This window comes from Gallinula chloropus, assembly GCF_964237585.1.
Source record: "Gallinula chloropus genome assembly, chromosome: 18".
Lineage (NCBI taxonomy): Eukaryota > Metazoa > Chordata > Aves > Gruiformes > Rallidae > Gallinula > Gallinula chloropus.
This window is the reverse complement of record NC_140103.1, coordinates 10,773,575-10,801,275: the sequence shown is the minus strand read 5'-3', so window position 1 is coordinate 10,801,275 and position 27,701 is coordinate 10,773,575. Positions and strand designations below refer to the sequence as shown.

The 27,701-nt window shown below is 55.6% G+C and overlaps 2 protein-coding genes across 2 annotated transcripts in view; one reads left to right on the top strand and one right to left on the bottom strand.

Moving 5' to 3' along the window:
- The window catches only part of RPL12 (ribosomal protein L12), a 58,923-nt gene extending 31,528 nt beyond the window's left edge, over positions 1 to 27,395 (top strand). The window contains exons 2-8 of the mRNA XM_084272328.1: positions 24,965 to 25,013; positions 25,112 to 25,185; positions 25,571 to 25,669; positions 26,369 to 26,450; positions 26,757 to 26,843; positions 27,095 to 27,207; positions 27,297 to 27,395. Of these exons, the coding sequence (XP_084128454.1) occupies positions 24,977 to 25,013; positions 25,112 to 25,185; positions 25,571 to 25,669; positions 26,369 to 26,450; positions 26,757 to 26,843; positions 27,095 to 27,207; positions 27,297 to 27,302 (498 nt within the window). The 5' untranslated portion in view covers positions 24,965 to 24,976 and the 3' untranslated portion in view covers positions 27,303 to 27,395. The remainder of the gene's footprint in view (positions 1 to 24,964; positions 25,014 to 25,111; positions 25,186 to 25,570; positions 25,670 to 26,368; positions 26,451 to 26,756; positions 26,844 to 27,094; positions 27,208 to 27,296) is intronic.
- On the bottom strand, positions 156 to 22,445 carry LRSAM1 (leucine rich repeat and sterile alpha motif containing 1; the record flags this gene model as incomplete). Its single annotated transcript, XM_084272662.1, has 24 exons — positions 156 to 1,117; positions 1,583 to 1,728; positions 2,025 to 2,106; positions 2,511 to 2,642; positions 3,343 to 3,441; positions 3,735 to 3,830; positions 5,866 to 5,946; positions 7,428 to 7,502; positions 8,299 to 8,386; positions 8,628 to 8,727; positions 9,441 to 9,511; positions 10,839 to 10,883; positions 11,261 to 11,400; positions 11,490 to 11,612; positions 12,596 to 12,625; positions 13,219 to 13,349; positions 14,821 to 14,911; positions 16,099 to 16,220; positions 17,480 to 17,564; positions 18,126 to 18,194; positions 19,097 to 19,174; positions 19,636 to 19,680; positions 21,258 to 21,314; positions 22,374 to 22,445. 24 exons carry the CDS (start codon positions 22,443 to 22,445, stop codon positions 992 to 994), a joined length of 2,184 nt encoding a protein of 727 aa, XP_084128788.1. The 3' UTR covers positions 156 to 991.
- Positions 27,396 to 27,701: the final 306 nt, after the last annotated feature.

The following is a 27,701-nucleotide window of genomic DNA, read 5'->3' as shown; positions in this document are numbered from 1 at the left end:
GAGGAGGAGGTGATGCTGGGCAGCTGGGCACAGCCCTGCCCCTTCTGCAGCCCCAGGTTTCAGGCACACCCTCCCCCTCAACGCCCCCCCCCCCCCAAAGGAAGACGGCAGCGAGCTCCAGCCAGCAGAAACCAGCTGCTCTTTAATAGCTTCTCCCGGGAAAGGGCCGTGCCGGATGGGCTTCATTCCACATTTCCCACTTCAAGGTCAAGAGACCAACAGCTGACTGGGATCATTACTGATTAACCAGGCTGGAGAACCACCCCCCTGCACTGTGCAAGCAGAGCTGTGCTGGGGGCAGCCCCATCCCACCCCCCTCGCTGCAGTGGCTGCAGCACTTTCTGCTCCCAGCCTGGGTTTCGGGTGGGGAACCACACTGGGCTGCTGGGCCAGAGCCCTCAAGTCCTGGGCCTGGGGCAGACTCCCCTCTACCACAGCACAAGGGTTTGGGAGCTCCACACTCCGCCCTGGCCACCACTGCCCATGGCTGCAGCCCCCCAGTGCCCCAGACCCACTCCTGTGGGTTTGCAGAGCAGCAACCCCAGAGCTTGGTCATGACATAGGTGAAGGTGCTGTCAGCACCCGGCTGTGTCCCCCCACGGGGCGCTGCCCAGGCTCCAGCTCCCCGCGCTCGCTGCGGGAGCCGGGCAGCGCTATGGCCACGGCCTGGAGCTGTGAGGCCAAAGCAGCTTCAGCAGTGCCACTGACTGTGCCACCAGTGCCACCAACTGTGCCACCAGTGCCACCAGCCAGCCAGCGCGCCAGGGAAGAGGCTGCTGGGCGGGCAGGCAGGAGAGGACGCTGATCCAGAGGGAACCCAGGGCAGAGGCTGGGAAGCCATCGGGAACATGGTGGATGTGGAGACTCCTGGGTGCAGCCAGCCCAGGGCCGTGGGCTGACACACGTGTTGCGCTGACACGGGGCAGGGGCCCATCACCCCGGGGAGGCGGCTGGACGCGGAGCGGGGCCGCGGCACCTCCCTGCGCCCGGCCTAGCCGCTGTGGAAGATGCGGACGCGCTGCGTGATGTCCCCGCGGCACAGGGGACAAGCGTGCAGCCGGTCACAGCAGGCCTGGCAGCAGCAGACGTGGCCACAGGGCAGGAAAATCATCTGGGTCTGGGGAGAGAAGGAGGAGAGGACATGGAGTGTCACTGTCACACAATGTCCCCCCCCAGCACTGCCGTGCTCCAGCACAGGAGGGAACGGGGCTGGAGGAGATGGGCATCACCCAGGGTGTGTCAGTGTGGGAGGCACAGCCCTGCACCCTGAGCTCCAGCCATGGGCACAGCACAGTGCCACGTGTGCTGAGGGCCCAGGCTGTGCTGAGCAGGGCCTGTGGGAAGGACACGGGTTGGGGCTGGACCAAGCAGGCCCATGAACGCTCCCCTCAGCTGCTCCAGGCACAGGAGCTCAGCAAGCTCCTTCCAGCAAGGGGCCCTGCCCCTGCCCCCTCCCCGCTGCGCCGGGCAGCCGGAGGGATGAGCACACAGGCAGGGCCCAGAGCCAGGTTGGGGACAGGGACATGGGGCTGTGCTGGATGCTGCCCTCCCTGCTCCAGCCGCGGATGTGCTGGGGTCTCACCTCCTGCTCCATGCAGACAACACACTCCGACTTCTTCTCATCCCACTGCAGCGGGGGTGCCGTTGGGAGCGTGGGGCTTGGAAACTCCTCGCAGGGAGCGCTGGGCTCTGGGGCTTCAGGGACCTCAGCGTCTGTTCTCAGCAGCTCTGCAGACACCAGCAGGTCTGAGCACCAGGAGAGCTGCCCAGCTCCCACCCAGCCATGTCTGCAGCAGACGGGACCCTGGGGCTCCCATCAATAGGAAAGTCAATGGGACCAGCTCAACAGCCCAGCCTGAGCTCTACCAGCACCCACTGCCCCAACTCCTCCCTGCACACCAGCCCTGGCACAGCTCCACTCCCCAAAGGGAGCCTCTGGCCCTGCAGATCTACAGGCTGGAGCTCAGGCACCTCCTGCAAGCATCCAGCATGGCCCAGACCAGGCAGAGTAGAAGGGGTGGTACCTGGGATTGTCTTGGCCACTGCCAGGATCTCCTGAGCTCGCCTGAGGATGGCACGCTGCAGCCCAGCCTCCGCCACGCCGACCTGCGGTGCAAGAGGAGGGCTGTAAGCTCTTGGAGGGGAAAGAAGGGGATGGATGTCCCCATGGGACACTGCAAACTCCTGGGCCTCGCTGGCAAGACCCAGCCACACCAAGGGCAGCACATCTGCCAGGTGGCAAAGCCAGGTAAAGGGATCTCCCGGTGCCGTTTCAACTACAAGGAGCATCTGAGGGGTGTTGAAAGAGAGAGCCAAGTGCCAGCCCACCCTGCAAGTGCTCTGGGAGAGCTGTCTCACATGTAGAGCAACACTGGCACCTCTCCTTGCTGGGAGGTGACACACCAGGAGCACCAACTGTCCTTCATAGCAGAACTGCCAGAGGCGCAGCCCCGAGCGCAGCGGGGTGGGAGCAGGGGCAGGACCAGCCAGTGGGATCTGCTGCCTCGTACCTTTTCCAGGTCACTGGTGGTCATGGTGCTGAGCGCTTGCAAGGAGATCCGATGGTGTGCGAAGACTGGCACGTACTGTTCAGCAGACAGCTCAATTAACAGGTTCACCAGCTGCCTCTCCAAGCCCTCCTCCTGCAAAACACAGCGTAAGCTCACAGACTTGGCTCTCGAGGAACAGCACAGGGACAGGCAGCAGCGAGGCAGGGAGCACAGCCTGGCACCCTGCTCCGTCCTGCCCCCTGCCCTACTCGAGGCACTCTGTGTCCCTTGAGATGCCAAAGCTCAAAGGCCAAGAGCTGGAGGAGCTGTGGCCCTGGGAGGTTTAGGAGCACAATTCAAAATGCTGGTTTGGGAAGAACCAAATGTTTTTGGCAGCCAATGTCTGCAATGGCACCTGCTTTGCAAGCTCAATCTGCTGTGCAGCGTGGGCAGGGCTCAGCCCAGTGCCCCTGTGGGTACCCCATAGGTAATTTAACCACACAGACACCTGCCTCAGGAGGAATGGGCAGGGGATTTGCAGTGGAATTCGAGAAGCCATCCAGAGGTGTCTGGGGGGTTGGCTGGAACATAAGCCATGCCTGGAAGGGTGAAAGTCCTCTGCTCTGTGCGAGCAGTCTGAGGGTGGGATGGCAGCCAAGCGTGGGCTCCTTCCAGCCCCATCCATAACCTCCAACCTACAAGAGGGCTGCTGAGTGGCCCAGGGTGTGTGAGGGGCCTGTGCCCCACTCCCTGTCTGTGCTGAACCTGTGGGGCCAGCAAGGCTGCCTTGGCTCCCCCCACACCCCAGAGTGCAGAGCACAGGTACAGTGAAAGCGTTAGCAGCAGCAGCGACCTGGAGTTTCAGGGAGAGGGGCTTCTGGCTCAGCAGGCGCTGGTACTGGATCAGCCAGTAGTTCTCCTGTTTGGTTTCACTCTTTGCCTCCATTTCCAGCTGAAAAACAAATCCAGTCACTCAGCAGCCCGAGAGAACAACATGAGCAGCAGAACCCCTGAGCCCCTTCCTGACAGGGAGACGGGCGATGGTGACGCCTCGTGCTGCACCAGCCCGGCAGCAGCCGTGCCCTGAGAGCCACTTTCCAAGTTAAATTAGTCCCAGGATCTGGACACGACCCCTCAGAGCCCTCCTCTGCTCCCCTCTATCCCCGTGCTGATGCAGAGACTCTCTCCCCACAGCTGCCCCTCACACCTCCTCACGTACAGCACACCACGGCCGGCCCTCGTTACCAGTATTTGCCGCAGCTCTTCTTCCCTTTGCTTCTTTTCTTTGAGCAGCTGCTGCAGCAGGTAGCCCAGAGCTTGGCGTTGCTCCGTGATCACACCCTGCAACAGAAGGACTCTGGCATCTCCATCTCCACACAGTACAGCTGCAAGCAATGCCCCTGTGCCCATTTCCAGCAAAGCACTTACCGTTCCAACCAGCCGCAGCGGATGTGGGAGCCCTGTGGAAGCTCCACAGGCCCTTGGGCTGGCTGAGCTGACACCCCCATGCTCTCTGGGGGTGGCAGGGCAGCCCCAAGCTGCACCCACCTCCATGGGTCCCACAGTGAGCACTGGTGGGCTCAGCCCCCTGCACACCTGGGGCAGCCCCAGACCATGCTGGCTCAGCTCTCCATCACTTCATCACACACGGTCCCCGTGTGATGAAGTGAAGGGTCCTGGTTCCCTTCTCACTGGAGAAAGACCTGAAAGGAGGTCTAGAAGCCTGCAGGTATGCAGGACAGGTGAGGCAGCAGCCTCCCCACACCTCTGGGACCTTTGCTTTCACTGGGGTCTCACATCAAGCACTGCTGGGTACCAGGGCAAGATAAATTGTCACCTTCATCAAGGTAAATCATGAGCTGAGGTTAATTGTCTCATGGACAAGAGACCGTGTGGTGTCTCTGCATGGTGCAGTCCCAGGTAGCTCATACCTGCTGCAGGATCATTAAGCCAGAGGTCATCAGCCACAAGGACTTCCCATGTCTGTGGCAAAGGGACAGGGGATCTGGCAGAAGGCTGGTCTCCCAAGGGAGACATGTGGGGAAACCTTCACTGGCCAGCGTCTGGGCCCTGTGCAGGGACAAGCTGCTCCTTCAGCAGGAGCCAGGAACGCTTGCCTCTCGTGGGCAAAGCCCACCCTTAGCTGAGCAAGGATGCTCTGCCCTGACAGAGGCAGGAAAGCTCTGCCATGTCAGGACCCCTCAGAGCTAAGAGGGACAACTACCAACATGTGGGAGCTACTCCAGAGAGAAAGCCACACAGCCTCAGCCAACCCTGCCATGAGCCCCCTGCCCGCCCACCCTGCGGACACCCCGCTGGGATCGCTCTCTCCCAGACCCACCTTGCAGGAAACCCATGCAGACACCCCCCCTTTCCAGGGGGTTTTGGCTCTTCCTGCTTTCCAGTGACTTACCAAGGTCATTACCACAGCACCTGCCTGCTGCATGGCAGGATTAAGCACAGCTGCAGGGAAAGTCCTGCCCAGCACCTTGTGGGTACAGCCCAGGCCGTGGGGCTTCAGCCACAGCCACCTCTGCCCTTGTCTCCAGCACCCAGTGCTGATGCTGCACACAGGCTGTGCTGCAGATGGGTGCCAGGACAGATCCTCACTCTGGCACTCCCCTGGAGCTCCTGCAGTCACCTAGCAGGAATCACTCAAGTGCAGTGCCACCCCAATGACACTGCTGGGGCTCCCTCAGTCTTCCCTGCACACACTCTGGGCAGTTCCCCCCCCCCAATGACACCCCCAACACCACCGGAGAGAACATGGTGCCTGCTGCTGATGGCAGGCTGACTGAAGGGGTGGCCTAGGCTGGCACCAGCACACACACATCAATTGATGATGTAAAGGTGGAATAACAAGAAATGAAAAGCCAAACTGCCTAAGCCAAACTCACTGTCCCTCAGGAATGACTGCCACCAAGGTCAGCCCATCAGATGGTGGGATGGTGGTGGAGCAGCTGGGGGGACAAGGCTCAGAAATGAAGGGGGAGAGCCCAGAGCCATCACTGGCAGGTGTTTAAAAGCAAAACACAACGTGAGGATGTAAGAAGACACGTGATGCATAGCAGGCAGGTGTTCCTGGGACAGCCAAACTGGATCACAAACTCCTGTCCCACCCAGCAAACCCCAGCTGCCCGTGGCTGGCAGGACTGGCTCCTTTGCCTCCCCCCCAAAACACACTGAGGTGTTTAGGAGCAGCAGGAGTGTTCCCACACTCCCACAGCAAAGACCATCTATGGTGCCCTGTGAGTCGGGACCCTTCTGACTGAGCATCAAACCATCTGGAAACTGTGAGGAGCAGAAGCAGCAGGTGGAGCTTTTGCAATCCCAGAGCAGAGAGAGGGTGGTGGGGCAGCCCCAGAGCCCTACATACCTGCAGCGTCTCTGTGTCCAGTTCTTGCCTCTTTAACTCCAGCTGTGTCAGCTGCAATAACTCTGTTTCTATTAATTTAATCTAAACAGAAGATGAAACATTTTTTACTAACATTTGAAATGACTTTGATTTATGCTCTTTGCACATGAGGCCTGGCTGCTGCACTGGGAGGGACGGCACTGCAGAGCTGCCCAGGAGGTTGGGGAACCTGCTGACACCCTTCTGTGACACACACTCTTTGGGTCACTCTGTCTCTTGCCTGAGGAGCAATGTCCTCTGCACTCTAATCATCTCTCTGCTCTAAACACCTTCTGGCCAAGCCTAGAAGCACACTGCAGTGGGTTTGTTCAGCCAAACCTCTCACAGCCACTCAAGGTTGATTACCAAAGTCCTCCTGGCACCATTGCTTCACACCAGAGGTTAACTGGGGCAGGGTCCTGGTTTCTAGATGCTCCAGCAAATCCCATAATGATATGTGGCTCTTTCAGGTGGGGCAACTGAGACACAGAGAGGTGGAGTTGCCCAAGGTCCCACAGCGAAGCCAAGATGAGAGCCCAGCTCACCTACCCACCAGCTACAGTCCCCAGGCCACGCTGCTTAACATGTGCTGCCAAAGCCCTGCCAGCTCCAGGGCTCTGCAGCAGCAGCACCCAGTGCTCCTGCCTGTTCAGCACCCATGCAGGATGCTGCTGGGCTGGGCTGGGCTGGATTTCAACAGTAAAAGGTCCAGCTGTGGGATCAGGGAACAAACTTTGTTTCCAGAGCAAGTGTGAGCAAACTGCAGGACTCTGATGAACTCCAGCAATGAAGAGTTGTCAGCCTCATCTCCTGGCCCATCCGTGCACTGCCCACAGGCTTCCAGCACAATGCAGAGACTGGCCACCAAGGGACCCAAGCTATCCAACACCAACCCCTGACCTGAGACTATTCTGCTAGTGCCAGATCAGGAGAGGGAAGAGCCTGTGTGCCCAAAACCAGCCACCCATCTTCATGCACCACCCACCACTACCTTCTTCCTCTCTGTGCAACCACCACCTCTACATTCCCCACCAGCTTTCACTCTCCCCCTGCCCAACACCACATTGCACCTTCCACAGGACCGAGCTCAGAAAGGCAGGTGGAGAATGGGAAAGAAAAGGTGACCTTATGGCTCAAGGTGTGGTTCTAACGTGCTGGATGGAGATGCAGCCGACTCATGTGGCAACAGCAGCCCCGCTGAGTACACAGCCTGAAGGAAACGTTGCAGACTCCCTACAGAGCCAGCGCAGGTCTGTCCTCTAGTGACCACTCTCAGCTCTTCACCCACCTTAGTGCTGAGCTGACCAAAGCAATGGCAAGTCCATTACTTCCAGGAATCTAAAGCCCACACTGACACTCCCTCCCAAGGAGCTGGGAGCCAGTGGTGTAACCAACACTGCCCATGGCTCTGTTACAGCGCTCTTGGCAATACAAGAGCTCTTCACTTCCTCCAGACCCTGCTCTATGATCTTCCTCAGAAGTGTCTCATCAAATGGCAGGGCGAGTTGAGTAGCTGGTTGCTCTTCTCTCTGTTGCTGACTCACCTGGTTCCTGATCTGCCTGTGCATAAGATCCTTCTTCACCTGGAGAGCTTCAAAGGCAGCTTTCTGCATCTCAATCTGAGGGACAGACAGCATCCTGCTTAGTGAGGGCTGTTCACACAGCTCTGAACAGGCTAAGAACAAACCCCTACAAGCACCTGAGCTGTGCTTACTCTGTACTCTTGCTCTGCTTCCTCCTAATTACACCATGACTTAGATCCCACAGCCCCAGAGGCCAAACCCTCTTTACAGGAGTCATGTTCTTGAAGTGCACCTTTTGAGTGCTCTGCATGAACCCCACCTCCCACCTCCAGCAGCATGGAGCACCCAGGCTGTGCAGTGGGGCACAGTCACCCAGCACTGCTGGAAACCAAGCTGCAAGGTCTCAGGTTTAGAATGAGGGATTCAAAAGGAACAGAGCCTTTCAAAATGCTTCCTGTAGGCAACCTGCACCACATCACCAGGAAACCTGCCAACAGACAGCACTTCTGTCTCAAAATCCTATTGACCAGCCAAGGCTTTTGCTTCCCATGGCCTGTGCTGCTGATCTTTCTGAAAATTTGCTGTCTAGTTGAAAAAGAAATGTATTTTTCTTTAGACAACTCCAGTCAGTTTGTTACCAGAGATTCTCAAGTCTAGCACATAGTGTCCTACAACAAAACTGCATGCAGCCCAGCCACCTCCTGTGAGCCACTCTCATCCTGTTTCATAGAATCACTTAGGCTGGAAGAGACCTTTAAGATCATCAAGTCCAACCACAGCCTAATCCTGCCTAGTCCACCTCTAGACCATGTCCTGAAGCACAGCATGTTTTGTTTCACATGCAGCTGCTTTCCCTCGATGCCCTGAGCAAGCAGTTTGCCCCTTCACCTACCTCCTGCAAGATCTGACTGACAGCCTTGTTCTGATCCAGCTGCTGCCAAGCCAGGATTTGCTGGAACTTCTGATCCATCTCAGCTAGGCTGCAAGAAGATGGATTTGCCATGGAGTTACCACTGGGTCTGAGACTTAGTGCAAACAAGAGGAAAGGCAGGCAGCAGGGAGTCCAGGAATGGAGGAATTTCTCACTGAACAAGGGCTACTGAAGAGGTTAAAACCTCCTTCCCTACAAGGATCAGTAATCCAAAGTATGAGTAACATGCATATTCTTGAAAGAAACAGGGTCTACAACAGCACCACCAGCCCTAGACTTCTCCCACGTACCTGGAGCAGGCCTGGGTGACCAGGTCTTGCCGACGAGACTCGTAGGTCATTTGGATGAGCTTGTTCTTGTAGCTCTCAGCCAGCATCTGTTGCATGGCAGCTAGGAGACAGAAGGGGGTGTCAAGAGCAGGCGCTCAGCTACCTCCCCTTCCACAGTCACTTCCAACTAACAGCGCCTGCTCTCTCATGTCCCACGTGCCCCTGCTTTTGCCATGTCATTCAGTGCAGAGCAGACTCCTTCAGCTGCCCAGAATTCTGGCTGTTTATTGGGATCAGAGCTGAGTAACTCCACTCTGCCTGTGCACTCCAAGGAGCACAGTCACTGCCCACCCACCCTGATGGGCTACACCTCTGCACATCCCTCTGACAGCCACCTGTCCCTGGGGTGACAACACACACACCATGCCCCCTGCGAGGTCATGGTCATCATGAGCAGAACAGGCTCCCTAGCACCATTTCTGTTTCCAGTACAGCTCCTGCCTCAGGAACCCCTCAGGAAACAGCTGTTTGGTGCCTCTGAAACACAAAGCACACATTGTGCTTGTGTTCTGCCTCACAACCCCCTGTGCAACACGCTGTCTACACAGGGAGCAGGGCTTGCACCTCAAGAGAGCTGGCAGTGGGCTGAAGGTGGAAGCTCTGGTCCATGTGGAACTCAACTCCCTGCAGCTCTGCCCCACAGCATCAAGCAACACAGAAAGAATGAGGGTGTGGCAGTGCATCTCCCATGGGTTTGTCACCTGTTCAGCACATCTCCAGAGGAACCAGGTCTTTCCTGCACTCTTACCCCCACAAAGAGTAGTCCAGACTTACAGGCCACTTCCCTTCTGCGGAGATGCTCTGTCTCCTCCTGTGTTATTGCCATCAGCTGTTCCATCCTTATCCTGCCAAACAAACCAGAATAAACCAGCCACTCCTTCAACCAGGTGCTGTCACACGTCTCCTCCTCCACCCACCCAGCTCAGAGCCTAAAGGCTGGCCAGATTTACCCTGGTACCTGCTCAGGAAAGCTGTGGACTTATCAGAGACACAAAAGTCTCTGTGGTTTCTCAGTAAGACACCTGTAAGTCTATGGGAGACAATGTAAATCTTCCTCAAAAACTATGGGAACAAGTGCTCCTTAGACTGGAAAGCTGATCTTCCTGAGAACCAGATGCACACACTCACAGCAAGCACAGTGTCAGCTCCTTCATGCTGCTTTCCTTTCTCAAGGCTTGACCAGGCTTTAAAGCTGACTGAAGGCAGCAGCAGTGCTGAAGCAGCAGCCTGACCTCAATTCCCACCTCCTGTGTCCTTGTCCCAGCAGGAGCACACACAGTGCCACTTAACAGATCAGGAACTGGTGTGGCTGCAAAACTACCTGACTACACCAGGATTCTTGTCAGCCAGGTCAGTGTCCCCACCCAGCTCATTGTGCCACCAGGCAGCACAAACAGCTGGATGAAGGGCAGGGACAGCACATAGAACCACAGGATCACCTGGGTTGGGAGAGACCCTTTAGATCATTGAGCCCAACCACAGCCTGACCCTGCCCAGCCCACCTGTAGATCACATCCTTAAGGACTTCCACACAACTTTTAAACCCCTCCAGGGATGATGGCCCCCCCACCCCCCTGGGCAGCCTGTTCAACCCTTCCAGTACAGAAATTTTTCCTGATATCCGACCTAAATCTCCCCTGGGGCAATTTTAAGCCATTTCCAATCATCCTATTGCTTGTCACCTGAGAGAAGAGACCAACCCTGACATCTCTGCCACCACCTGGCAGGGAGCTGCAGAGAGCAATGAGGTAGAGCAATAAGACAGGGGAAAGTTGGGGACAACCACGTTTAGTGGCAAAGCCAGCTCCAAGTGTTGGCTGAGTGGCAGCACTGCCTTCAATGTACACTTGACTGGATCATCTCCATAAATGCCTTGCTTTCCAACAGATGGAGAACTTCTGTTGGTCCCAGATAGTGGAATACAGGGGTTTGTTCCCAAATTCTCTGGCTAGAACCATTCAGAGGTGAAAAAGGGTTGAAACCACCACCCCACTGGGTTTGGCAGACTGGGTAAGATCAGGCACATCTAGTGCACTGCCCTGCACAGTGACCAGAGCCAGCTGCAGATAGGAGATGACTTAAGTTGGATTCAGACTGGTGGCTCTGAAAGGACAGTCCCAGCCCTCTTCCCAGCAACTTGCCCCTTTCTAGAAGAGAAAGAGGAGAACTCACCTGTCATTCTCCAAGGATTTCAGAATGTCTGAACTTTGTTTTTGCCTACAAGGGAAGATGAAACAAGTGGGTTTTGTTAAGCTGAGCAGGACACCCTGCTCCTGAAGGGTGGAAAACAATTTTGCTTCTCATGCACAGATGAGCAGCTTTAAGCAGGCTGGGAACCCTGCACCAGCCCAGCCAGGTTCGTCCACAAAAACACTCCAACAGCAGAGATATGTGTGAAACACTATTTTTTTAAGGTGCCAAATTCCTCTTCCTTTAAATGGGATGTTGACAGCTCAACAACTAAGGCTCTGCCTACAGACTTCCACGCTGACCAGTTCTGTGAAACTCAGACAAGGGAAAACGAACCGCTCAGAATGGGACAAAACAACATGAGCCCTCAGGGGACAGAGATCAGAGACACCCTGGGACCCCACCTCTGATTGTCCTCTAGCAGCTTCTGGATCCGGCCAGCAATGCCTTGCTCTGCTTGCTTCAACTGCTGCAGCAGCTTCAGGCGCTCCTCCTCCAAGTAGCGCTGGTGCTTTGTCAGACCCTCCTCCAGCTTCATCTGGTCCTTATGCAGAAGCAAGACAGAACCAAAGGAGAACGTGGTTGGTGTAGGAAAGGCTGTGTCCTCATGGGGCCTGCCCAGAGCAGACCTACCTCTCTCACTGTCTGAAGTATCTCATCCTTCTGACTGTTGACCTGCTGAACAAGCAGAGCATGTTCTCTTTGCCCCATGCTCAGGCGCCGCTCAAATTCCAGCTTCTCCTGCATTTTTTTTTCCTGTGAGGAGTAAGAAGAAAGATGGATGCCAGAAATCAGCAGGCTGCTGGCTCTGCTCCTTCCCAAGCAAGCACAAATTCTGGCAAAAACATAAACCAGGGCACAGCAAGCCTCTCAACCACGAGCGAGCTAGCCAAGTGGCAAACGGGAGGCTTGGCTAGCGGGTGGAAATGTTCTCTCCTTAGGAACCTAAAACTTGTGAAGCAGAAGCTGCTGCTGCTTCACAGTCTCCAAACTCCCCACATGAAGCCAAAGTCCCCAGGATCAACTCATACAACTGAAACAGCCAATACAAACACCCAGAGGGAAGCCCAAAATTCAGGCTGTGCTCAGTCCCAGATGGGAAGGGGACTCCCTTGTCTGAAGACAACAGCAGCCAGCTATGAGCAGCTCAGCCAAAGGGAGAGGCAAGCTGCACCCTAGGAGCTCCTGATGATTTTGAAGTGAGCCTTGCATGGGGCTGGAGACAGAGGCCAGTGAAACAGAAGAGCAAACTAAACATGCAGCCAGGTCAGGGGAATGGAGGACAGAAAGAAGGAACACTGGGAGGGAGCAGGAGTGGTGGCACTATGAGCCAAAAGTAGGAGCTGGAGTTTGGGACAGGGATGTGATGAGCAGTCTGTGCATGAGCTGCTCACACACATCTGCCCACCTCATGTGCAAAGCGTGCTGAGCTTCCAGCACAGAGAGGCAAGGAGAAAAGCCACCTGGTGTGCCAGCCCCCACATCCAGCCCTGCAACAGGGACTGACTTAAACTGGAACTGCTCGTTCTGGAGAGACGCTGCACGGGCTGGATGTGTCAGACCAGTCAGCCACAGATTCCCCCACGTGTTTGCTGCAGGGAGGAGTGAGCAGCTCTGGGGTGGGGAGTGGGGAGGGTTCAGCAATAACTCAATTCTCAAAGTTTTGGCTGAAGGAAGGGAAAATGAAAAATAAGCAGAGCTACTCTGCAGACGAAGCGCTTGCAGGGATCCATCCTTACCTTCCTCTTCTCATAGTCCAAGAATTTGTTCTGAAAAGTAAGAAACACCAGCAGACATTTACTTCCAGGAGCAATTTTTGTAGATATTATTAGCCCACATTATGTCTTCCCCTAAGGAAGCAGACATCAACCAATGCCACTAAGTCCATTTGTGCTTCTCCAGGGTGAAAGAGATTTACTGTGTACGTGTTAATCAGCCCCAGAATTGGCACAGCTCATCAGTACGACGTGCCCAGGCTCTCTGGCTCCCTTTTCCCAGGCAGGGCTGGACATCTCTAGTGCCTGGCTGGGAATCACAAGGTTCTCCTGCAGTTTGCTGTCCCCTCACAAATCCACTTGTGTTACTAAGCTGCACACACCGTGTCACCCTGTCCCCTGAGTGCATCATTGTTTTTAGGGATGAAGACAGTTCTTGGGGATGTGTGTGCAGGAGTCAGCAGTGGGAACACCTCCCCCAGCTGCTGGGGAGGAGATGAGCCACTCAAGCCCACAGGGCTATGCCTGCTTCTGGGCACTGATGCTCTCTTGGTGGGGAAGGTGATGAGGGATGGATGAGATCCATGGATGGAGCAGAAACAAATCCAATCCCCTCTCTCATAACTCCATGAGCAGTGGAGCCTCACCTGCCACTCGTTCTCCTCCTCCAAGTACCTATGCACTGCCTTGTCCACCCCATCCACTGATGTTCCTCCTGCATCACTCTCCAGCGTGGCATGCAGATACTGCAGGGGGGAGTAGTATGCAATTCCACACTCTGGAAGGGATCAGACACAAAACAAGAACATTTAGTGCTGAAAGACCTCCCTGGCAGCATGGCCAGGGGCTGGCTGACATGTGAGACTGCTTCCAACTGTGCTCACTCTCTCTCCATGCAGGCAAGTGCCCAGAGCAGCTCCTTCAGCTCCTCAACTCTGAGAGGAGACCCTGCCCTCCCATCTGCATGAGGACAAGGACCAAAGCTAACCTGCTCAGAGGGAAAGGCTTCCTTCACACAGGTACTTCTGACTGCCCCCCCCCAGGATTAGCACCACACCTGGCAGTCACTGACCCTCCACTGAACATCTTCCAGACCCTCCTGGCTGTGGTAAACTCAGGATTTACAAACTCACAGAACTTTATCTTTGTCCTCCAAGTTTCCCATCTGTTTTCATCCTTCTCTTAACAAACCAGCAGGCTGCAAGTCCCTTCTCACAGAAAATGAGGGCAGAAGGGACCTCAAATGACTGCGAGTCTATCTCCTTGTCCCAAGGCTGCTATACCTGGACAATGCCCAATCACAGAATCACAGAGTCACAGGGGTTGGAAGGGACCTGGAGAGCTCATGGGGTCCAACCCCCCTGCCAAAGCAGCTCCCCAGCTCATATTGCACAGGGCGGCGTCCAGACGGGGCTGGAATCTCTCCAGAGATGGAGACTCCACACCCCCTGGGCAGCCTGTCCCAGGGCTCCCTCACCCTCACTGGGGAAAAGTTCTTCCCCATGTTGGTGGGGAACTTCCTATGCTCTGACTTGCAGTCATTGCCCCTTGTCCTGTCCCCACAGACACTGAAAAGAGACTGGCTCTGTCCTCCTGTGTCCCACACTTGAGATATTTATAAACATGAATAAGGTCCCCCCTTAGTCTTCTTTTCTCCAGGCTGAACAGCCCCAGCTCCCTCAGCCTTTCCTCACAGGGGAGATGCTCCAGGCCCTTCATCATCTCCGTAGCCTCCTCTGGACTCTCTCCAGGAGATCCCTGTCTTTTTTATCCCAGGGAGCCCAGCACTGGACACAACACTCCAGGTGGGGCCTGACCATGCAGAGCAGAGGGGGAGGATCCCCTCCTGTGACCTGCTGCCCTCACTCCACTTGATGCCCCCCCAGGATCCCAAATTCTCCCACTTGAGAAAATACAAACACGAAGACAAACCACGAGGAGACACAATGAATTCTGACAGTCACTCAGTCTCCAACTCAGCTATTCTGGTGTTTTAACAAAGCCTTGTAAATGCCTGTGTGACAGCAAGAAGCCCATCTCCAGGAAGGACTCCTGTTCCACTGCCTGCCAGCAAAGACATGTAAATCACTGCTCAGCCAGCCAGCGTGCAGAGCATCAGAAACCACCCCAAGCAGAGCCAACCCAACGTCTGTCCTTCGCTAAGACAATCTTCCAACAGGCCACAGCACCCAATGAGAGCACAGCACAGACCCCCACATTCTCAATACCATCCACAGGCTCTTGCTTACCTTTGCAGAGGAACTGCTGGATGGCCTCTGTCCCTGCACTGCAAATATCAGCTGATGGGTAGGTCATGGAAGAAGCATCCAAGGTCAGCGTCTCCAAAAGAGAACACACAGAGCTAATGGTTACTCTGGTGGCCCAGCCAGAGTCCAACTGCAGCTGTCCATGCAGCTCCCCAAAATTTGTCTTCTGGAGCAATAATTTATGTTACCCTGAACTCTGACATAAATAGGAGTTTGTCTGGAATTTCCCCTGGGTGTCTGATGCCTTTCAGAGGTGGCTCCATGGTCTCTTGCTTGGGAGCTTCTGAGCTGGTCCTTCAGCAGACAATCTCCCTCCTACAGACATGCCTACTTTGTTTCTAAACATGAGAGGGTAGGGTGCTTCTCAGTTCCAGAAACGTTCTACTAATCTCTATATGCTGGAGCCCTTAAGCATGATGCATGGAAGGGATGGTGAGGCAGAGGACATGGAGAGAAGAGGGACACCAGTAAGAACAAGTGGAAGGACCACTTGCTGTTTTGTCCTACTGTGGCCACCAAAAGGACCTAACATTGCCTTCTGTAGAGGAGTTAGCAGGAAGGTCCAGAGAGGAACCACTGGAGCAAGCTGCACAGGTCCCTCATCTCAGAGACCACCCACAAGAGAAGTGAAGCCTGATGCTGGGTGTTCAAGGCAGGAGAGCTCTTACTGGTATTCCCCATGCTGGTGTGTGAGTCAGCCCCCTGGCCTGACACTCGCACAGTGCAGCACTGACAAGTGTGGCAGCCAGAAGGTAACACATCTGTAAAACTCCTCCCACCTGTCCCATTCTGAGCAGGCACTGCAGGGAGCCAGAGCCCCACAGGGCTGACAGTGAGTCAGAGATCTGGCATGGCAACAGAGGCAGAACCCTCACGGGAAGCATCCCATTATCCCATCTGCTCACCTAGAATCTGCCTTGGTGGAAAGCGGACGGGTCAACCTGAGCCCCCAGAGTTTGTGCTCTCAGAGGCAGCCCCAGCAGCAAATACAGGGTGAGGGGTTCACTCCCTGTGCATTAAATCCATGACAAAAAGGGATCAGAAAGGATCAAAGCAGAAAGGCCAAGCAAAAGCCACTCTGGACACCATGAACTGCATGTGGCCTTGTTCCAATCCCCACAGAGGGTCCTGCCCAAGCCCTAACAATTCACCTTCTATGCAGAATTTATCATGGCTTGAGGAAGCAGGGAGGGGAGCAGCCTGCAGCAGGAGGAACAGCCCCTGCCAGGGGCAGAGGGGCAGGGCTGGCTGGGAGGGTACCTGCAGCGTGCGGATGTGAGCCAGCACCCGCGGCAGCTCCTGCAGCGCGTTCTCACTGACATCCAGAGTGCGCAGACACCGCAACCCGCTCACAGCAGCAGGCAGCTCCTTCAGCTTGTTACCTAGAGAGAGAGAGAGGCCAGTCAGCATCCAGAGCAGGAGCCAGCAGCAATCTGCTGCAACACCAAGCTGTAACCATCCTCTACTGCAGGGATGGGGCTGTGTGGGCACACGAGGACTCCAAAGACTGCCGCCGTCCAGCCAGGGATGGAGATCTGCTCACACACAGCCCCAGGGCACAGGTCCAGCAGTGGTTGCTCATGCTGAGGGCACTGCTGTGGGCTGGATCTGAGCTCTTTATCAGGAGAACATGTGTAACATGGAGCTTTCTCTTCTTTGGTGCAAGTACCAGAGATGGGAGAAAGGGGCGTGAGGTGGGACTGCGCATCCAGAGGTCAGAGGCCACGGACTGCAGGCAGGTTTGGCAATGAACTGAGCCACACTTCCAGTTCCTCACTCTCCCTTTCCTCCCCTGTTCCAGCCACAGCTCCCTGTAACAAAGTCTCCTTTCTCCCACACTGATGGCATTGTGTACCTGGAAAATGCCCAGGAGTCCTGAAAAGAGGTATGGTTGTGAGCTTGGTGTTAGGGCTCTGCAAACCTGGTGGGGCTACAGCAGCTCACAGGACCGAGCTCTGAGTGTTGGTGGACTTCACTGTAATTTACTTTCCCCAGCTGACTGCTCTGCTTGCTTTGCTGAGCTGCTTTTGCCAAAGACCCACGACTTTTCTTACACTTGATTCTGCATAGACACATTCCCTGGGTCTTTTTTCTTAGGCTTCTTTAGGTCTAATTCATTATCCAGAGGGGATAAAGCCCCACCTGGGGTTCCTGCCTGAGGTGGGTCTTGTGCTCCTGGGGAAAGACATGTGCCTCCAGCCCGCTCAACATTCCTTCCCACAGGAATGAGGCAGCTGGGGCTCCAAAATGCTGTCCACAGGCAGGCATACAAGCTAGATTCCAGCTGTTGAGATGGGGCATGATGACCCAGCAACCCTCCTTTGAGGAGAGGCATGATCTGAAAGAAAACATCATACAGAGCAAGCTGGACCCAAGAGCCATGGACTGAGCCACAGGGCAGGGAACCAAGGCAGACAGTGTGTGTGTTTCCTAAGAAGCAGCCAAATAACCCTGGTTATGCAGGGAACATTTGGTATAATTTTCAGCTTAGATGATTTCTCCTGCCTTGCCAGCTATCTGAATTCAAATCTTGCTTGCATGCTTGCCTTGGTTGAAAGGAGTAATTAGTAACACAGCCCAACAGCACCCAGATAACGAGCGGTGCCCTGCGCCGAGCGCTGACGAGAAACACGTGCCATACCTTTCACATTGAGCACCTGGAGCTGTGTGAGGTCTCCTATGGATGGTGGAAGACATTTTAAAAGATTCCTTTCAAGGTTTAGGACCTAAGGTATTAACAGAAAAGGCATTCAAGACACTCTTTATACAAGTCTCAGATCTTCCACACATCTATGCTGTTGGGACAACTTTCAGTCGGACAACCTGAAATTGGTTGTTTAAAATACTTTCTGGGTTAAAAAATATTGACCCCCCAGAAGCCCTGGGTACAGGGTACACCATGAGTCAGAAACCCTTCCCAACCCAGAGCAGCAGCAGGTGCTGAAGCCTGTAGTACATGGGAAGCAGTGTCCTGCCCTCTGGGGCAGCACTCCCCCACCCTGGCTCCCACCAGGGAGCAGGGACTGAACCTAAAGCTGCACCCCAAGGGACCCTCAGCAAGCACTGCAACACGCTGCACTGAGTTCTCAACATCATCACCCCAAGCAGAATGGTAAAACCTGAATATCTGGGGAAATACAGCACTGGATGCTCCAGCTCTGCTTAGCAGTGTGAGCTGTTTGGACTGACAGCCCTGGCTCTAAGCTGGGACTCAGCATGCCCACTCTTCTGCACTTCTCCTGCTCTTCCTCTCCAATAACTCCTTTCAAGGACTGCAAATCCTTCACCTGAAGAGATGTCAGCTGACCAATGTCATCAGGAAGCGATGCCAGCTGGTTGTTGTGCACGTCTAGAACCTGAAGGAGGAGATGATTTCATCAAACAAGGTTGGGAGAGGAAGTCACAGCACAAGAATGAAGGTCATCAATTACTCAGCATCAAAAATTACTTCCCTTCCAATGGGGCTTTGAAAAGCAGGTTAAGTTTTCAAGGAGACATAGGCACTTCTTGTAGGTCTTTTGAAAACTCAAGCCTCTATACATTGATAAGCAAAAGTAAGGAGAACAGTGACACCAAGGGAGCTGTTCCACATAACTAGATGAGCCAACTGGATAAAGCATCTCCACAGAGCCAGCCTGGCAGAAAAGGACATTTTCTGCAGGATCAGTGAGCTGAACTGCTCCATGGAAGTGGAACTGCTCTGACATCAGCACTGAGACAGTGAGAGGGCAGGACTACATCTGGAGACCTCCCTCCATGGGGTGTGGAGATGAGCTGCTGGAATTGCTCTGCCTCAGGTGGCCTCACAGCACCAGGGCAGTGGAGCTGGAAGCCCTCAGCATTTAGGGCACGTATGGCAATACCAGCCCAGGACACACTGTCACCAGTGTCACTCCTGTTCATGTCCCACCAGTGCATGAGATGCACCCACAGCACACTCAGCCCCGACTGACCACCACCTGGAGATGCAGTTGAGGGGAAAAGCATGGGATCATGAAGAGGATAAATGAATCCTGGGACTGACTTATTATGTCTTTATATTTTAACATGATATATTCTAAAACCATACAGTGTGCTGATTTCATACAGACCACTTGCTGACCACTGTGTGCTGGGGAGGGAAACCCAGGAGAGGTGGGTTTCACTGGTGCTTGGCAAAGACATTCACACAGAAGGGATGTATTTGGGCTAGTGTGTTTTCATGCAGCTGGAATACAAGGCAAACAGGCTGCAGATTAACTGTCAGAATCACAATTACCTTCAATGTGATGAGACTTGTGAGGCTGCAAGACTTTGGAACTAAAGATGTCAGATTATTCGTATGAATAACCAGCACCTGGGGAGGAGAAAGCCCATTGAAACACAAACTCAAGATGCTGCAGCCTAGAACAGGCACCTTCCTTGAGATGGAACTGCACAGGCTGTAGAAAAACCCAACATCTTATTCAGTATCCTACCAAACATTAAACTAGCAAATGGGTTTTCATAGGAGGTCAAACATTTCACAGGAGATCTAAACAAGAGCCTAGCTCCTTACAAGAGGAGTATCATTAGACAGGCTGAGATGGAAACCACCATCCCATCTTTCAGGGCAGAAGTTAGCTCTAAAGCACACAGACAGCCCTGGTCCTGCTCAAACTGCTCTCTCTGTAGTACTGTATGCACGTGGCCAAAGTAATTATAAGCAAACTTCTTCTGAAACAACATATGAGCAGCCAGGTACCATCATTTCAAAGACAACCACAATGCTCAAGCACAACAATAGAATTATCTCACAGTTTCTGGTTGCAGTGTTACCTTTTTTTGCAGGACTTTACAAGTTGAAAAGGCCCCATATGGAACCTAAAATAAATAAAAAAATAATCATGTCAGACTTCTCAAGGTACCATCTTTGCTCTCCTGCAGTGCCCCCCTGTGAAGTGCCAGGAACCAACGTGAATAAAAACAGAAGCAATGCTTAAAATGACTGGCCCTGGCTTTGGGGTGGGATGCCAGTGCTGCCCATTTAGGCAGCATCAGTGGCTCTTTGCAATACAACAGGGCAGCACACAGCACAGCACGGAACCCACCCAGGTTTCAGCTGGAGTTCAAGCCCTGGTGAGTTATTATTCAGTGCGCAGACGACTCCAGAGCTCAGGCATATTTTCAGTTAGTCATCACACCAAATTATTCTGTGGTTCTGCAGCCTCAGCAAACGCACTGCAGTGGGCTGAATGAGACAGGTGAGCCATGGGCAGGCCTGAGTGTCCTCCTGTGTGCCCAGCTCTGCAGGAGAGGGGCAGGCAGAAAAGGGGTGTGACAGCAAATTCAGCCCGTGCCAGCTGAGGCTGAGCACCGGGACCTGTTCTGCAGCAAGGAACCAGCACCAGCCAAACTCTTGTCCAGGGTTAGTTTTAAGACCAAACTGATGGTTCACTTTATCCAAACAGCAAAGGTTAAAAAGAAACAGGAAGAGAGATTTTTATGGCACCAATGCAGAAAGAGCTGCTGGGGATCTAAGACCAGCTGTGGGTATGAATGGAGCTGGCTCAGCGCATCCTCTGTCTGCCACCCTTTCACCCAGACTGGCTCACAGACCAGCCCACACAGCTCACAAACCTACACACACAAGATGCTGTTGGCTTCTGATCTTGGAACAAAACATCCCAAAGACTCAGCAAAGCCATTTCATGCTGCACAGCAGAGAGCTATCCCCTCCAGGATGGTCCCAAGTGTCTCCTCACAGAGCAGTGCAATATCTCCTGGCAAAGGCATCCTGTGACATGAGGTTCCACAGGTACCAACATCTCAGAAACATGAGACAATTAATAAAACCTGAAAGTGAGACAGAAACAGGCTTCAGCTTGAGAGGGTTGCCTGGCTGCCAGGATGAAAAGCTATATCTCCTCTGGAAGCCTGGCACTAGCTGCTCACACTCCAGCAGACAGCCTGTTTCTGATGTAGTTGGCTGCCACAAAAGAAGCCAAGCTGGGAGATTTCCATCCTTAACCAGCAGCCTGGAACCAGGGATTTTCACTTAGGCTGAAAAGCAGATGTGGGTGGCAGACTTTGTAGCACTAAGATGAGGAACAGTCAGCCTCTGGCAAATTAATTCCCTTGTGACTAGCAAAATTAGGTCCCAAACTAGGGTCCTACCAAGGCACTGGTGGAGGGATGAGATGACTCTGCCCTTCCCAAATGACAATGGATCCCCAGGACATGAGTGTTGTTGAAGCTCTGGCAGGACAGGCAATTTCCCACAAAAAAAGAGGGAGAGAAGGTCCCACCTGAAAGCCAGAGCTCAGCAGATGGAGGACAAACAAGAAGGCTGTTTGTGTCACAAGGCTCACAGACACAACACTAGATCTGACAGCTGGTAACAAGCAGCAGGCAGAGGAATCAGACCTGTGAGCTAACAGTGGAAGTCGTAGAGAACATACCTCTGAGAGTTCACACTTGGATATGTCAAGAGCATCATCAGCACCAGCTGCTTTTGCCTGGAGAGAGAAGATATCTGCTCAGAGATTCAGACTGCTCAACCAGCCCCTCCCTAGAAATGCAATTACAGCCCTTTGCCACAGCTACATGATTCAGTGACAGGGGAAGCAAGGGGTGTGCTGCTGCAACTGCAGGAAACCAAACTGCAAAAGCCTGTCCATGGGTTCTGGAGCACCAGAGAACCATCACTCCCTAGGAACAGCACAGTGCCTGTAAAGTGCCTGCTGTGTCACTGGCACATCTCCCCCAGCAATCCCAGCTTCTTTTGAAGGGTACTCAGAAGCCAAAATAACCCACTGCTGCCTCCCTGCTCCCATGGGACCTGCAGGGCCAGCTCTGTTGTGTAGGCAGGGGCAAAGACTCTGCTTCTGTACAGAGGTGGGTTTCCATGTGCAAATCAAGGCCATCCAATGTGGCTGCTAACAGCAGTGGCACTGGACAAACCTCCCTGCGAGCAGCTGCACCTCTGGAACTGTGTTCTTAAATAAAAGGTGACACACAAGGCAATAAAACCCACTTGTGTTAACACCTCTGTGAAGTCCTCAGAACCAGATATCCTGATGTGCACAGGCAACAAAACTGATCCTAGAACAGACAGACTAGGCTTTCCCTGCCCAGCCCCTCAGGAGCCAAGCAGGAACGTTCCAGGTGAATAAATTTCATAAAACTAGTTTCATTATCAGCACATTACAGCACCTTCCTTTCCAAAATACCTCACAGACACCCAACAGGCACAGTTTTGTCACTTTTAAATTGCAGGTGCTGCTGGGGCAGAGCACAACACATCACAGAATCACCAGGTTGGAAAAGACCTTTAAGATCACTGAGTCCAACCATTCCTGTCCTGTGCTAAACCAGATCCCTGAGCACCTCATCCATCCAGGGTCGGGGACTCAGCCTGCTCCCTGGGCAGCCTGTTCCAGGCCCTGACAACTAAAGGGATGCCCTAAGCCAGCACTGGTTGACAGCTCCTACAGCAGAATAGGTGAAATAATTCAGAAGAAGATTTTGCTTCCAGAAAGCCAGCTTCAAATCTGTGGCTGCTCAGCACTGCTTACCAGGCACATTTGGTACTCAAGGCGCTTCCGAGCATCATCACTGGGTTTCTTCTTACGGAAGAAGAGGGGCATCCTTCCTTTTGACTACAGCTCCTTCTCAGTGGCACACAGGATCAGTGCAGCTAAAGGCAGAGGGCTCCTGGAGCATGTGCTTGCTGGATGACAGAACTGGGCTCTGTAAGTGTGGGGGAAAAAAAAAGGAAAAGGAAAACTAAATCAGTGTCTCAGCAGTTGTCTTTGTTTCAGCCCTCGTCTGCCAGGCAGGCTCCAGCACACCTCCACAGTGGAAGTGTTAACACTGCTGTGTCCCTGAGATGGGTTGATTGTCTTGGTCACCCCTGTGCAAGAAAAAAGAAGTCAGGCTGGAACATGCAGAGAGGAAGGCTGTTCATCAGGAAAACACAGGGTCCAACCTAGGGTAGGAACTACAAAAGCTGTAACTGTATCAAGAGATCAAGCAGCAGGGACAAAACCCAAGCTATTTACACTCAAAGCCAATTCTGACACAGTCATAAGCAACTGTGAAATGTTCTAGAACAAAGTTAGGCCAGAAATGTGAAAAACTGCTCATCCTGAGAGCAGCACAGCTGCCTTCCCCTCACAGGGCAGGTGGGAATAACCAAGACCCCAGCGCAGTTCAAAACACAGATAACTCCTTGCAAGGGACCTGGTGGCTCCTGAGCAGAGCACAGCCTCCTCTGGCACATCAGTCACACAGCCCATCCCACCTGCAGAGAGATTTAACAATGAGAAACCAGGGCAAGAGCCAGCAAGATACCCCAGCTGCTGAATGTGCTCAACTCCTTGCTGAGGACTCACACATCACCTTGTCGTGTCTCCCCTGTTATTAGTTATGTGGATAATTGTAGTCATTTAAAACATCACCCCCAAAAATATAGAGACACAAAGACAGCTGAACAGGGACAGAATCATACCAAGGGTCAAAGGATGAAGGATCAGAGACTTTGTTAAATGGACTGAGCAGCCTTTTCTTGGTCAAGAGATGCAGCAAAGCTGCTCCTCTGTGTGACATCAGCTTCGCACACCCTGCTGACCACCATCGATTTTAAGCAAGACCAGCACTCAGTGGTCAGTAACGAGAAGGGCCTTTGGCATGTGACCATAGGTGATGTTATTTTTATTATTAAGTTACTGAAAGAGCGACCAGTAGGTGCCTGGGACAGCATCCACCCTGCAGCAAGGCAGCATCCATCAACTGCAAACCCTGAGGATGCCACGGGTCCATCTGCCCGAATACACAGCAGCAACACACACACACACACAGGCAGGGGAAGGTCCCCTGGGTGCTGTTTGCTGTTGTTTGGATGCCGAGAGTAAAATAAACCCCTTCGCTTTACACACAAATGTAACCGAAGTGAAACAGCAACAGGGCTGCACAGAAAGACCCAAACCCCAGCGTTTAAAACACCTCTGGACATCACCCAAAACGTCCCGGACAGAGCATGGCGCTGCCGCTGACAAGGTGGGGGGGGTCTGGAAGCTTGGAGAGGTTGGGTTTTCTCCGGGAGAACACGCCGAGGAGCACAGCGATGCCGCTGAGGAGCCAGCGCCCGGCGCCGAGCGCGGCCCCTGCAAGAGATGCCGCCTCCGCGCGAAGGGCAGAGCTGCCAGCGAACACCCCTCCGGCTGCCGGCCCGGCTCGGCGAGGGGGAAGCTCAGCCAAGGGCCAGCAGCCAGCCCCGCGCCGCACAACAGCCCAGACGGGCGACCGGCGGCGAAGGGCAGCGCGGGCCCTGCCTCCCGCAGCGCATCTCCCCGCGCCGCAGCGCTGCCTGTGCCCCGCCGCACCCGGAACGACCGGGCTCGGCTCCGCTCCGCTCCGCTCCTCGGGGCTCTCCCCGGCAGCGCCTGACACAAACCTCCGGGCCCTTTCCCCGCCGGCCGCCGCTCTCCTCCTCTCTCTCTCCTCCTCTCCGGGGGCTGTGCCGACCCCGCCGCCGCCTCACGCCGCTGCCACGGGCTCCTTCCCGGGTCTCCTCACTCCGCCGCCAGCCGGGACGGCGCCGCTCGGCGCCTGAGCGCCCGGCCCCCGCCAGCTGCAGCCCCGGCACCTGAGGAAAGCGGCGACGCTGAGCAGGGGCAGCGGCTCCCCCTCCCCACCCACGCCGCCGCCGCCGCCGCTCCCGGAGCCCGGCCGGCTCCGCTGAGGAGCCCGCGGGATGTCAGCCCCACCCCGAGCCCCGCACGCCCGGCAGGAACGCGAAGACGCGTCCCGGCTGCCTGCCGCGGCCCGGCCCCGCTCACCGCGCCCCGCCGCCATGACGCGCCGCCTCCCCGCCCGCCCCTGCAGAGCGGCCGCGCCCCGACCATAGAGTTCTGCCCGGCGGCCCTCGTGCGCCCCCCAGCGGGAAGACCGCCCGCTGCCTGCCGGGGCCAGGCGGGGCGGGGCCAGGCAGAGGCGGGGCCAGGCGGAGGCGGGGCCAGGCGGGGGCGGGGCGGAGCGTGCGCGGCGCCGTCCTCTCGCGAGACCTCGGCGGGTATATCTAGGGCCCACGCGGGGCCCGCCGCCTCTTCTCTTCCGCCGCCGCCGCCTTGGGCCGCTCCCGCCGCATCCGCCGCCATCCGCGCCGCGCGCCGCCGCCATGCCGCCCAAGTTCGACCCCAACGAGATCAAAGTGGGTACGTGCCGGGGCGGTGGGGAGCGGGGCCGGGGCCGGGCCCGGGGCCGGCCCTGGCGGGGCTGACCCTGGCGGGGCTGACGCGCGCTCTGCCCGCAGTGTACCTGCGCTGCACCGGCGGGGAGGTCGGCGCCACGTCCGCTCTGGCCCCCAAGATCGGCCCTCTCGGCCTGGTACGTACCGCGACCCGCGGGGGACGGGGGGGGACCGGGACTGGTCGTGGGTGAGAGGGGGCCGGGACCAGGGAAAGGGGACCGGGACCGGGGTGGGGGAAGAGGGGGGAAGGAGGGGGCCGGGACCGGGGAGGTGGGGGGGGAGGAGGGGGCCGGGACCGGGGAGGTGGGGGGGGAGGAGGGGGCCGGGACCGGGGAGGTGGGGGGGGAGGAGGGGGCCGGGACCGCGGGGGGGAGGGGGGGAGGAGGGGACCGGGGGGGGGGCCCCCGGGGCGGCTGATGCTTCCCCGCTGCGGGGCCGCTCGGGCGAGAGCCGGGACAGGGCGGGGGGGTGGCGGCGGGATGCGGGTCCGGAGCAGGGCCTGCAGCGCTGTGTCCCCCGCAGTCTCCCAAGAAGGTGGGTGATGACATCGCCAAGGCCACGGGCGACTGGAAGGGGCTGCGGATCACGGTGAAACTCACCATCCAGAACAGGCAAGCGCAGGTACTCACCGCCGCGGGGCCGGCCGGGGGCCGCGGGCACAGAGCAGCTCTGCAGGCCCCAGGCACGGGCCAGGCCCCAGCCCGGCAGGGTCGACTCAGCCCTTCATCCTTCCGAGGTGGATAAAATGAGTTCCACGCAGCCAGCTGCGTGGGGGTCTGCCCGGGAGACCTTAAACACCCGTGGGGGCCCTTCGGGGCGTGGGAGGGGTGGGGGGTGAGTGCTTGGGGCTTGCTGGGTGGGAGGTTCCCATGCCCAAGCCTGTGTGCGATGGCCAGAGATGGGCTGGAGTGCTGAGCCCAGCCTCTCAGCCTGTTGTACGGGCACTACTCCTACACAGCATCAGCCCTGGGGAAAAGCCTGTCCCAGGCAATCTGGGAATGACAGAGCCTCCTTAACGGCTCCTGTAGCCACCTGCCACTGTACCTGTCCTGACCCACGTGGCTGGTACGTTCCAGTGGTGAGCTGAGAGGAAGGCCCAGCCCAGGAAGCAGTCCTCCTCTTGCTCGTGGGGGGGCCTGTGCCGAAAGGCTGGGGACAAGTTCTTGTATCCCCCAAAAAAAACCCCAATCCTCATGTACTGGTGAACTAACCAGAGTCCCAGTGTGCTGGCAGATTCCTGTCCAAGCACCGAGGGCTCAGCTGAATATCTCCATCAGCTGCCTCATTGCTCAGAGCGGGGATTAATCTCTCTTTGTTCAGATTGAGGTTGTTCCTTCTGCCTCTGCTCTGATCATCAAAGCTCTGAAGGAGCCTCCTCGTGACAGGAAGAAGCAGAAAAACAGTAAGTTTCCCTCTGGTTCCAGTTCTGAATGTGATCCAGTGTGAAGAGGGGGGGGGAGTAGAGCCACCTGTCAGCAGATAAAGGTTGGATGTGGGCAGTGCTCAGCTCCTCAGGAGATGGGGCGGAGCAGCCACCTGTACCCACCGTGTGTGCAGTGGCCTGGACAGTCGCTGGGGGAGCTGACACAACACCCCAGTGTAGGAAACAGCTATTCTGTGCTGATGGCAGCCCTGCTGTAGCTGTGAACTCTGGCGTGGTGTGTCTCTGAGGATGTGTGCTCATGGGTATGATGTCTTTCCTTCCCAGTCAAGCACAGTGGCAGCGTCAGCTTCGATGAGATCGTGAACATCGCGCGGCAGATGCGGCACAGGTCCCTGGCCCGGGAGCTCTCGGGTAAGTGCTGGTGTTGGGGATGTGCAGAGACACGTGCTCTGTGTGCTCCTGCGGGTCCCACAGCTGTGCTGGGGTGCTGGAGCTCCCCGTGCTGCTGGGGGACAAGTGGCTGTTGTCCCCTGGTGAGCCCCGTGGGCTGCGAATCCCAGGGCTGGGAGGGAGAGCTGAGCTGTGAGGAGCTGAGAGCTGTACATGTCCTTCAGAGCTTCTCCCGTGGTGAAGTGCTGACAAACCACATCTTCCCTGCACAGGCACCATCAAGGAGATACTTGGGACTGCCCAGTCTGTGGGCTGCAGCATCGATGGCAGGCACCCACATGATATCATCGATGACATCAACAGCGGTGCGATCGAGTGCCCAGCTGTAAGTAGCCATCTCTGGCTGAGGCTTGCTGCATGAGGCAGCTTACTGAGAACACCCCACTCATGACCTGTATCTGCTTCTTTCAACAGAGCTAAGGCTGCAGAAGAGGAGTTGCTCTGCGAAGGCTGTTTTCTGTAGCACCTTCACTGGGTAATAAAAGTTGCAATTGTTTGCAGACTGTTCCTTCACTTGTCTGAGCAGTGGTTTTGGCTGGGGGTCATCAGCCAAGGTGATGGTTCTTCTGCAGACTGGAGCTAGAGGATGCTCGTTACGTCTGAGGAGAGCGGCTCTGGGTGCCTGGTGTGCCAAGCTGGGTCTTGCACCCAGCTGTGGTGGGAGGAACCTCCAGTCTGGGTGGCATCAGGGGGTTTTGGCTCTACAACAGATGAGATTCTGTTCAGCTTTTTCTCCTGCCTTCTTGAAGCAGAGAGACTTGTGACTAGGACCATACTCACATTCCAGTCTCTGAACTGTCACACTATTTCCTCACTGAG